Consider the following 12,872-nt stretch of genomic DNA (forward strand, 5'->3'; position numbering starts at 1 on the left):
ACAGCAGTCATCCTGCTGCAAAGCGGATAACTCAGGCCTTGGCATCCTGGGCGGTGAGAACCGTGGTTCCGGTATCCATCATTACTGCAGAGCCAACTATAGACTTGTTTGAGGTACTGTGTCCCCAGTACCAAATACCATCTAGGTTCCATTTCTCTAGGCAGGCGATACCGAAAATGTACACAGACCTCAGAAAAAGACTCACCAGTGTCCTAAAAAATGCAGTTGTACCCAATGAGACAAGTGGAGCAGGGCAGACTCAGGACTATATGACTGTGACAGCCCACTGGGTAGATGTATTGACTCCCGCCGCAAGAACAGCAGCGGCGGCACCAGTAGCAGCATCTCGCAAACGCCAACTCTTTCCTAGGCAGGCTACGCTTTGTATCACCGCTTTCCAGAATACGCACACAGCTGAAAACCTCTTACGGCAACTGAGGAAGATCATCGCAGAATGGCTTACCCCAATTGGACTCTCCTGTGGATTTGTGGCATCGGACAACGCCAGCAATATTGTGTGTGCATTAAATCTGGGCAAATTCCAGCACGTCCCATGTTTTGCACATACCTTGAATTTGGTGGTGCAGAATTATTTAAAAAACGAGAGGGGCGTGCAAGAGATGCTGTCGGTGGCCAGAAGAATTGCGGCACACTTTCGGCGTACAGGCACCACGTACAGAAGACTGGAGCACCACCCAAAACGCCTGAACCTGCCCTGCCATCATCTGAAGCAAGAAGTGGTAACGAGGTGGAATTCAACCCTCTATATGCTTCAGAGGTTGGAGGAGTAGCAAAAGGCCATTCAAGCCTATACAACTGAGCACGATATAGGAGGTGGAATGCACCTGTCTCAAGCGCAGTGGAGAATGATTTCAACGTTGTGCAAGGTTTTGCAACCTTTTGAACTTGCCACACGTGAAGTCAGTTCAGACACTGCCAGCCTGAGTCAGGTCATTCCCCTCATCAGGTTTTTGCCGAAGAAGCTGGAGACATTGAAGGAGGAGCTAACACAGAGCGATTCCGCTAGGCATGTGGGACTTGTGGATGGAGCCCTTAATTCGCTTAACAAGGATTCACGGGTGGTCAATCTGTTGAAATCAGAGCACTACATTTTGGCCACCGTGCTCGATCCTAGATTTAAAACCTACCTTGGATCTCTCTTTCCGGCAGACACAAGTCTGCAGGGGTTCAAAGAACTGCGGGTGAGAAAATTGTCAAGTCAAGCGGAACGCGACCTGTCAACATCTCCTCCTTCACATTCTCCCGCAACTGGGGGTGCGAGGAAAAGGCTCAGAATTCCGAGCCCACCCGCTGGCGGTGATGCAGGGCAGTCTGGAGCGACTGCTGATGCTGACATCTGGTCCGGACTGAAGGACCTGACAACGATTACGGACATGTCGTCTACTGTCACTGCATATGATTCTCTCCCCATTGAAAGAATGGTGGAGGATTATTTGAGTGACCGCATCCAAGTAGGCACGTCAGACAGTCCGTACTTATACTGGCAGGAAAAAGAGGCAATTTGGAGGCCCTTGCACAAACTGGCTTTATTCTACCTAAGTTGGCCTCCCACAAGTGTGTACTCCGAAAGAGTGTTTAGTGCCGCCGCTCACCTTGTCAGCAATCGGCGTACGAGGTTACATCCAGAAAATGTGGAGAAGATGATGTTCATTAAAATGAATTATAATCAATTCCTCCGTGGAGACATTCACCAGCAGCAATTGCCTCCACAAAGTACACAGGGAGCTGAGATGGTGGATTCCAGTGGGGACGAATTGATAATCTGTGAGGAGGGGGATGTACACAGTGATATATCGGAGGATGATGATGAGGTGGACATCTTGCCTCTGTAGAGCCAGTTTGTGCAAGGAGAGATTAATTGCTTCTTTTTTGGTCGGGGTCCAAACCAACCCGTCATTTCAGTCACAGTCGTGTGGCAGACCCTGTCACTGAAATGATGGGTTGGTTAAAGTGTGCATGTCCTGTTTATACAACATAAGGGTGGGTGGGAGGGCCCAAGGACAATTCCATCTTGCACCTCTTTTTTCTTTCATTTTTCTTTGCGTCATGTGCTGTTTGGGGAGTAGTTTTTGGAAGGGCCATCCTGCGTGACACTGCAGTGCCACTCCTAGATGGGCCAGGTGTTTGTGTCGGCCACTTGGGTCGCTTATCTTAGTCACACAGCTACCTCATTGCGCCTCTTTTTTTCTTTGCGTCATGTGCTGTTTGGGGGGTGTTTTTTGGAAGGGCCATCCTGCGTGACACTGCAGTGCCACTCCTAGATGGGCCAGGTGTTTGTGTCGGCCACTAGGGTCGCTTAGCTTACTCACACAGCTACCTCATTGCGCCTCTTTTTTTTCTTCTTTGCGTCATGTGCTGTTTGGGGGGTGTTTTTTGGAAGGGCCATCCTGCGTGACACTGCAGTGCCACTCCTAGATGGGCCAGGTGTTTGTGTCGGCCACTTGGGTCGCTGAGCTTAGTCATCCAGCGACCTCGGTGCAAATTTTAGGACTAAAAATAATATTGTGAGGTGTGAGGTGTTCAGAATAGACTGAAAATGAGTGGAAATTATGGTTATTGAGGTTAATAATACTTTGGGATCAAAATGACCCCCAAATTCTATGATTTAAGCTGTTTTTTAGGGTTTTTTGAAAAAAACACCCGAATCCAAAACACACCCGAATCCGACAAAAAAAATTCGGTGAGGTTTTGCCAAAACGCGTTCGAACCCAAAACACGGCCGCGGAACCGAACCCAAAACCAAAACACAAAACCCGAAAAATTTCCGGTGCTCATCACTAGTATGCACATGGTTTTGCCCAACTGCTGAAAAATTTCCTGCTGCGATCAACTTGGAATTACCCCCATTGTTTTGCCCAACTGCTAACAAAATTCCTGCTGCGATCAACTTGGAATTACCCCCATCGTACGGATACAAAGCGGATCGGTGCTGGGTGATGGATTTAACGAAGAATCCATTCGCACAGCCGATCGCAAGAAGATTGACAGGAAGAGGGCGTTTATGGGTGTCAACTGACCGTTTTCAGGGAGTGGTTGGAAAAATGCAGGCGTGTCCAAGCATTTGCAGGGCGGGTGTCTGACGGCAATTGTGGGACCGTACAGGCTGAAGTGATCGCAGCGGCTGAGTAAGTTCAGACCTACTAAGAAACTGCACAAACTGTTTTTGTACCGCTCGGCTGCACATGCGTTCGCACACTTGCAAAGCAAAAATACACTCCCCAGTGGGCGGCGACTATCTGATCGCAGCGCTGCAAAAAATAGCTAGCGAGCGATCAACTCAGAATGACCCCCCCGGGGCACCAATATGGGGCATAACATTAAATAAGGCTCTACTATGGTTCAGAAAATGAACTAGGGCACTATTATAGGGCATAAAATTAACAACTGCTGTGGAGAGGTGTCACTTTAGAAGCATTGGGATGGGGAGCCCCTTCAAAATGTTGCTATGGGGCCCACAAAATTCTGGCTGCGCCCCTGTCTGGGAGTGTTTGGAAAAACGCAGGCGTGGCCGGGCGTTTGAGGGGGCGGATATCTGACATCATTACCGCGTCACTCGTCGCAGCAATCATCACACAGAATAAGTAACTTCAGGGCTGGTCTTGTTCTGCACAAAATGTGTTTGCAGGCGTTCTGCTGGACAGGCGTTCGCACTCCTGCTATGCTAAAATACACTCCCCCGTGGGCGGCGACTATGTGTTTGCACGGCTGCTAAAAGTAGCTAGCGAGCAATTAACTTGGAATGAGGGCCAAAAAGAGACGCATGGGAATGGGTTCATAGCCATTTTGCAGTAGCTCTACAGGTTGTAATGCATGGGGGAGATTTATCAAAACTTGGAGAGAGACAAAGTAGAGAGAGAGATGAAGTACTAACCAGTCAGCTCCTAACTGCCATGTTACAGGCTGTGTTTGAAAAATGACAGTTAGAAACTGATTGACTGGGACTTTATCTCTCTCTCTCTCTCTCTCTACTTTATCTTTCTCCAAACTTTGATAACTCTCCCCCATGCATTACAATCTGTAGAGCTACAGCAAAATGGCTATGAACTCATTCCCATGCATCTCTTTTTATTCTTCCCTAAGAATGCAATGAGGGAGCTTTATCAAAGCTTAAAGAGAGATAAAGTAGAGAGAGAGATAAACCAGCAACAGATCAGCTCATAACTGGCATTTGTCAAACACAGCCTGTAACAGGGCAGTTAGGAGCTGATTGGCTGGTACTTTGGAGCAGATGTATTAACCTGGAGAATGCATAAGGAAGTGATAAACCAGTGATAAGTGCAAGGTGATAAACGCACCAGCCAATCAGCTCAAATATGTAAATTGACAGTTAGAAGCTGATTGGCTGGTGCATTTATCACCTTGCACTTATCACTGGTTTATCACTTCCTTATGCCGTCTCCAGGCTTCTCTTACCACTTTATCAGTTTGATAGCTTTCCTCCAATGTCAGTTTGGAGGTAGTATGGGCCCGGTGAAAAGTTGCAAGTAATCGGGTGCACTTTACTTAAAAGAATAAAACACAGAAAAAAATCTATGCAGAGATCCACACAGGCGCTGCCAGACATATTTCCCCAGACCTAGAGTAAGGGACCACCAGCATTGGAGGAGCCTTGTCGGGGCCTGGTGGCTTATCATGCATTTTGCAAATGTATGTGTAGCCCTTAACACATACAGACAATGGGGGTGTATAATTGTAATAATATTATAAATGGATGGGATAATATGTAAATGTAAATATAAATGTATTATATATATGAATGCCTGCGCGTGACATCAACACTCAGTATGCAGGGATAGTGCACGTGGGGACAGTTGGGGAGAAGTTTCTAGAGACTGTCCCCCGCGACTGAGGAGCTGAAGCGTGCGGACAAAGTGAGGGACAGTTGCCGTGGGGACGAGAGAAAAAAACTGCTGGGCTGACGCAGCAGATGAGATACACAGACGGTAGCCAAGGAGAGCTAATCTAAATATAACGGAGAGCTACAGGACCGTAAGCCGACGGACTTCGTCTCGGCTAGTTTACGAGCGGATAAAGGAAAGAAGTCTTACCGGCAACAGGATCCTATTCCGCATAACCGCCTCAATGTGGAGGGAGAGCGGCATTGCAGTCCTCCGCACCGTCTGAAAAGAGAGGAGGTAGGCGGGACGGAACAAGGAGGGAATGCACAATCAGGGCTGATCCGTCCCCAGAGTGATAGAAGCAGCACAAAGATTGCCGCCCAGCAGGAGGAGTTGGGGGAGGATCAGCCGAGTTCATCCCCTCCTATATCCCCGTGAGTGACATGTATAGTCTTATGAGGTCAGCCTGCACACATAATAGAGCCATTCATAGAGGTATATAATCATCAACCTCTGAAGATATATACTTTATAGATGTAATCAGCAGACAGGAACTTCATTCTTGGGACTGCACAGTGGATCTCAGTATATAGCACTCAGAGATGGTTGGATTGCCTGTAGCAATGTCTTTTAGTATAGCGCACCCTTCTGCAATATAAACTGAACTTTATTGTGCGTTAACACCGGATTGTCCATATAATTCACCTTTCCACTGCAGTGACCTAATTGACATGAACTTACACATCCGTACATGCAAGCCGGATAGTTGTGTTTTGTAGGATCATCAGCAGTATATACATGAAAGGAGAGACAATAGTAGTGCTTTGCTATGGAAAGTTAGTAGCCGCATACTCTGGCGCCCAGATATTAATCTTGAGACAGTGTATCAAACTTTTAGCCACATAGAATAAGGTAGAAAAATAGTCTCACTGTGCTGGCTACTCCCTATCAACACCACATCGTAACGGAAGAGATATAGTGAAATAAAGGTGAGAGAGGTTGAGACACAATCGAATAGTTGTCTCCCGAACATTACAGATGGATGGTATATACTGTTTCGAGATGATTCACACTGTATATTGCTGATACAAACTTTAATTTATTTAGAATGATCCGGAGCCCCTGATCTAGATGAAATAGTGATCAGGATATTGCTCACGCTCTGTTACTGGCAAATACTACATTTGGGCCCCAACTGTGCACTAACGAAGTACTCAGGTCGACCAGTATTAGTGATATTTGTACGGGACTACCATAATGACTATATGGTAGGGGGAGTAACTACGTTACTAGTATGATTTGATGCATCACCTTTGTTTTTCGGTTTAATATTTATTTGTAATGCATGCATATAGTTATTGTATGGTATATTAACTATTAACCATTACCGTACTAAGTGTGTGGATAATACTTGCTTTCAAATATTCACTTACGGATAAGTAAAACAAAACAAGAAAAACACAAGTTGGTTGATTGTTGTTTATTAATAATACGTGTATTAATACTTACCGATCCTAAACCAGTGGAGGGGAGGCAAGTCGAATTCGGCCCGGAGGATCTGCAACAACAAACGAAGAACAAGCGGTGAAGGTATGATATGTATTGTAATCTGAGAAAGGGGTAACAACAGAGAGTATTTACAGGCTTTCCCAAGCAAGCCTAACATAAACCTAAGCTTGGGTGGAGGCACTTATGTATTGAATCCGTTCAATTAATACCATAATCAAATTAACAAATTGAATAGGGTAACATTAATGGAGGCACTGCTGAGATCATAAATACTCAGGATAAACAAAGTACTTACCCAAATAAAGGAAAAGATATGGAAGAGGTGACCAGTGTTGATATTTATAGATGGTGTAAGGAGAAAGAGGTAGAACCCTTATGTAGTTTTGGGTTAGTGGGAAAACTATCTACAATCAGTGATGACACAGCCATTCGGGCTGTAGGACACTTATATGGCCTTAGCCATCCATGTATGGTAGATCGGTGGAAAGGGCAGACTGGAGACACTTTTGCGCTGTTGATGAGCAATAGACTACCCTTAGATCCAACCTTAATACCAAGTATACAGAGGGAAAAGGTAGCAGGTGCACTATCTCACACTAGCTCAACCTGTAGTAGTAGCCCTGGGGTTGTCTGGCTGGGTGGCTCTGGGGTGTCCTGCCCCCCGGACCTGAACCCCTATAGTTAGCGTTAGGGACTTACCCAATGAGAGGCTACCTTGATGCGGTGGGTAAGCTCATAGCCCTGGCCAGGAATATGCTAAGTGCCTCTGGTTACTACAGGTTGAGCTAGTGTGAGATAGTGCAACTGCTACCTTTTCCCTCTGTACACTTTACTAAGTCTCAAGCAGAGTAGCACCTCACTACCTAATTAAGGTGTGCAAATTAGGGCCCTTTTCCCTCTGTAACTGATGTATTCAGAAGGTAAGAGACACCTTCACCCTAATTTAGCACCCTGCCCAACCCACCCCTCTGATTTTAAATAGTCCAACACTCTAGCCTTTACATTTGGAATGAGCACACTGAGGTAAGACTCCTACATTTTGTTTAATATGGCAGTCCATAATGGGGGAATTATATGGTGTGCGGGGCTCCCTGTGCCTGCCATGGCTGGGTGTCCCTGGGGCATCGCAATTTAACACTATTTCATCACTCCATGGCCCTTATAGTTTGTTTTATATATATGTAACACCTTCACATAATTTTCTTTTACTCCTCACATTAATCACACATGCAGCAACAGCTGCTCCTACCTCTTTAACCTTATATTTTTATCACTCCTGCAATGCCCTGGGGTTGTCTGGCTGGGTGGCTCTGGGGTGTCCTGCCCCCCGGACCTGAACCCCTATAGTTAGTGTTAGGGACTTACCCAATGAGAGGCTACCTTGATGCGGTTCTTAAGCTCATAGCCCTGGCCAGGAATATGCTAAGTGCCTCTGGTTACTACAGGTTGAGCTAGTGTGAGATAGTGCACCTGCTACCTTTTCCCTCTGTACACTTTACTAAGTCTCAAGCAGAGTAGCACCTCACTACCTAATTAAGGTGTGCAAATTAGGGCCCTTTTCCCTCTGTAACTGATGTATTCATACATTTTTGAAGGTAAGAGACACCTTCACCCTAATTTAGCACCCTGCCCCACCCACCCCTCTGATTTTAAATAGTCCAACACTCTAGCCTTTACATTTGGAATGAGCACACTGAGGTAAGACTCCTACATTTTGTTTAATATGGCAGTCCATAATGGGGGGAATTCTCTGGGGTGCGGGGCTCCCTGTGCCTGCCATGGCTGGGTGTCCCTGGGGCATCGCAATTTAACACTATTTCATCACTCCATGGCCCTTATAGTTTGTTTTATATATATATGTAACACCTTCACATAATTTTCTTTTACTCCTCACATTAATCACACATGCAGCAACAGCTGCTCCTACCTCTTTAACCTTATATTTTTATCACTCCTGCGATGCCCTGGGGTTGTCTGGCTGGGTGGCTCTGGGGTGTCCTGCCCCCCGGACCTGAACCCCTATAGTTAGTGTTAGGGACTTACCCAATGAGAGGCTACCTTGATGCGGTGGGTAAGCTCATAGCCCTGGCCAGGAATATGCTAAGTGCCTCTGGTTACTACAGGTTGAGCTAGTGTGAGATAGTGCACCTGCTACCTTTTCCCTCTGTACACTTTACTAAGTCTCAAGCAGAGTAGCACCTCACTACCTAATTAAGGTGTGCAAATTAGGGCCCTTTTCCCTCTGTAACTGATGTATTCAGAAGGTAAGAGACACCTTCACCCTAATTTAGCACCCTGCCCAACCCACCCCTCTGATTTTAAATAGTCCAACACTCTAGCCTTTACATTTGGAATGAGCACACTGAGGTAAGACTCCTACATTTTGTTTAATATGGCAGTCCATAATGGGGGAATTATATGGGGTGCGGGGCTCCCTGTGCCTGCCATGGCTGGGTGTCCCTGGGGCATCGCAATTTAACACTATTTCATCACTCCATGGCCCTTATAGTTTGTTTTATATATATGTAACACCTTCACATAATTTTCTTTTACTCCTCACATTAATCACACATGCAGCAACAGCTGCTCCTACCTCTTTAACCTTATATTTTTATCACTCCTGCAATGCCCTGGGGTTGTCTGGCTGGGTGGCTCTGGGGTGTCCTGCCCCCCGGACCTGAACCCCTATAGTTAGTGTTAGGGACTTACCCAATGAGAGGCTACCTTGATGCGGTGGGTAAGCTCATAGCCCTGGCCAGGAATATGCTAAGTGCCTCTGGTTACTACAGGTTGAGCTAGTGTGAGATAGTGCACCTGCTACCTTTTCCCTCTGTACACTTTACTAAGTCTCAAGCAGAGTAGCACCTCACTACCTAATTAAGGTGTGCAAATTAGGGCCCTTTTCCCTCTGTAACTGATGTATTCATACATTTTTGAAGGTAAGAGACACCTTCACCCTAATTTAGCACCCTGCCCCACCCACCCCTCTGATTTTAAATAGTCCAACACTCTAGCCTTTACATTTGGAATGAGCACACTGAGGTAAGACTCCTACATTTTGTTTAATATGGCAGTCCATAATGGGGGGAATTCTCTGGGGTGCGGGGCTCCCTGTGCCTGCCATGGCTGGGTGTCCCTGGGGCATCGCAATTTAACACTATTTCATCACTCCATGGCCCTTATAGTTTGTTTTATATATATATGTAACACCTTCACATAATTTTCTTTTACTCCTCACATTAATCACACATGCAGCAACAGCTGCTCCTACCTCTTTAACCTTATATTTTTATCACTCCTGCGATGCCCTGGGGTTGTCTGGCTGGGTGGCTCTGGGGTGTCCTGCCCCCCGGACCTGAACCCCTATAGTTAGTGTTAGGGACTTACCCAATGAGAGGCTACCTTGATGCGGTGGGTAAGCTCATAGCCCTGGCCAGGAATATGCTAAGTGCCTCTGGTTACTACAGGTTGAGCTAGTGTGAGATAGTGCACCTGCTACCTTTTCCCTCTGTACACTTTACTAAGTCTCAAGCAGAGTAGCACCTCACTACCTAATTAAGGTGTGCAAATTAGGGCCCTTTTCCCTCTGTAACTGATGTATTCATACATTTTTGAAGGTAAGAGACACCTTCACCCTAATTTAGCACCCTGCCCCACCCACCCCTCTGATTTTAAATAGTCCAACACTCTAGCCTTTACATTTGGAATGAGCACACTGAGGTAAGACTCCTACATTTTGTTTAATATGGCAGTCCATAATGGGGGGAATTCTCTGGGGTGCGGGGCTCCCTGTGCCTGCCATGGCTGGGTGTCCCTGGGACATCGCAATTTAACACTATTTAATCACTCCATGGCCCTAATAGTTTGTTTTATATATATATGTAACACCTTCACATAATTTTCTTTTACTCCTCACATTAATCACACATGCAGCAACAGCTGCTCCTACCTCTTTAACCTTATATTTTTATCACTCCTGCGATGCCCTGGGGTTGTCTGGCTGGGTGGCTCTGGGGTGTCCTGCCCCCCGGACCTGAACCCCTATAGTTAGTGTTAGGGACTTACCCAATGAGAGGCTACCTTGATGCGGTGGGTAAGCTCATAGCCCTGGCCAGGAATATGCTAAGTGCCTCTGGTTACTACAGGTTGAGCTAGTGTGAGATAGTGCACCTGCTACCTTTTCCCTCTGTACACTTTACTAAGTCTCAAGCAGAGTAGCACCTCACTACCTAATTAAGGTGTGCAAATTAGGGCCCTTTTCCCTTAATACCAAGTATGTTGATGATGGAAGGTGTTCCTGGGGGCAAGGTTCAGTTGGTATGGCCGGTCAGTATGGAAGAAGAAGCCACTTCTGAGGAAGATAGGGGTAATGGAGCTTCAGCCATGAGGGAGTGCTCCCACCCGAATATCGCCAATACAGCACCCATTGAAAGTACAGTGGAATCCCTTGGAACCGGGGTTGAAACGATGGTAGATAAGATGGTCAGCCACCTAGAGAGATGGCATTATGAGGGTGGATATCGCAGATTAAGGATATTTTCAGGGATTTCACCGGTTCCAGCTGGAGAAGAAACCTATGATAACTGTCGAGAAGCGGCTATTCAACACTCAGAAGAGTGGCAGTGCCCGGAACACATCAAGAAGCAGCGCATAGTAGAAAGTCTTCGGGGACCTGCTATGGGGGTGATCCAGGCCACTCGACGCAGTAAATCGACGGCTACCCTTCAAGACTACATCGAAGCCTTAGATTTCTCCTACGGTACCATGGAAGATGTAGGTGATTTGTTAGCCAGACTACATCGAACCTATCAGGAGCCTGGGGAGACACTGACGCAGTATATTTACAGAGTTGATAGGTTGATATACAAAATTGTTGAAAAAGGAGGTATTGCTAAGGATACAGTAGATGAGAGTCGAATAAAACAAGTACTGAAAGGAGCTTTGACCAACAACCCAGTGGCACAACGGCTTAGGTGTACACGTACGTCTGGGACACCCCCTTCATTGACCGAATTAGTGAAAGAAGTTAAGCTAGAGGAGGTACAGATAGAGACCAGAGAGAAAACTATTAAGCGGATTAAAGCTATAATATCTACTCTGACACCTACCGTTATAGATGACAGATTGTTCAAATTGTTAGAGGAACAAAATAAAAAAATAGATCAATTGATCGCTCTTCAGAGCCAAGCCACCACTAGGCCCTCCTGGCCATCTGAGGCAGGCAGAGGAAGGAGTCGTGGAAGTGGCAGTCGAGGCCAAATCATATGTTATAGCTGTGGACAGCCCGGACACCGATCATTTGAATGTCCAGTAATGGCCATGGATAGGAGAGGAAGATCCCAGACCTTTGGTCAGGCACGAAATGACCAGTTGGAAAACTCCAACGGGAGTACTGTGAACCCCTCACAGGCTCCCCAATAATACATGTGCGTGCCCAATGGTCAGATACCATCCCGGATCAGCTCATGGGGCAGGCACCACTGGTAAAAGCACTGATAAATGGCCGTGATTGTATGGTGCTGATGAATAGTGGATCCCAGGTGTCAATAGTATTCGACTCTTGGTATCGGGAGAATTTGTCGGATGTACCTATCCAACCCCTTAGTGGGCTCACTGTTTGGGGCCTAAGTGAGCAGAAATATCCTTACTTGGGCTATATAGTAACACATATCACCTTAGAACCGGGACTCGTTACCCCAAATGAGGCTGTATTACTGGTCGCCTTGGTATGCCCTGACTCACCAGGGGATAATGGTCAACTGTCTGCTATTGTGGGAACCAATACCCACACGTTCAGAAATCTCGGAAAGTGGTGTGATAAACAAGAACGAGGTAGCCATGTATATTCCAGTAATTCTATAGTTCCGGATAGAACACTGTGTCACAGAATAGAAAGCCGTGCTAACATAGAAGTTGCTGACTTCCCTCAGGAGATCACCCAAATATCCACCATTGGGAACATCTCTTCGTGTTTCAAGGGAAGCGACATCGATAGTGACAATAAACAAATATTAATGGAACAGTTACTTTTGCGAGAAAAGGTGTTTTCGAAAAGTGACTGGGACTTAGGGACGGCATCTGGGGTGGAACACCACATTAAATTGACTGATAATACACCGTTTAGGGAAAGATCGCGCCGATTGGCCCCCGCTGATTTCGAGGATGTGCGGGCGCATCTTCGTGATTTAACAGAGAAGAAGATCAGGTACCCAAGGCGCAAAACACACTTGTGCAGCCACTTGAGAATGGAAAGGGCCACTAAACCCCTGATAAATACAATGCACAAAAGAAAATACTCAAGCAAAAAGGCGCTCAGTGAAGTTTCATATAGATTAATACTTAATGTCCATAGATGTCAAGAAAAAGTGGTCTTGATTCAATATGTCTCCTCCTGCAGTGATACAGATGAATCTTCCACTCCACCAATTATCTCATGAAGATATGAAATAAAACATAAATAAAACACATCATAGTGTAGTATGTCCCATAAAATTCAGGCTGAAG

General features: G+C 46.1%; 1 protein-coding gene across 1 annotated transcript; it reads left to right on the forward strand.

Moving 5' to 3' along the window:
* Window positions 1–10,700: 10,700 nt before the first annotated feature.
* Window positions 10,701–11,789, forward strand: LOC134949939 (paraneoplastic antigen Ma1 homolog). Its single transcript, XM_063938624.1, has one exon. It carries the CDS (start codon window positions 10,701–10,703, stop codon window positions 11,787–11,789), a length of 1,089 nt encoding a protein of 362 aa, XP_063794694.1.
* Window positions 11,790–12,872: the final 1,083 nt, after the last annotated feature.

Source organism: Pseudophryne corroboree, chromosome 8 (assembly GCF_028390025.1).
Source record: "Pseudophryne corroboree isolate aPseCor3 chromosome 8, aPseCor3.hap2, whole genome shotgun sequence".
Lineage (NCBI taxonomy): Eukaryota > Metazoa > Chordata > Amphibia > Anura > Myobatrachidae > Pseudophryne > Pseudophryne corroboree.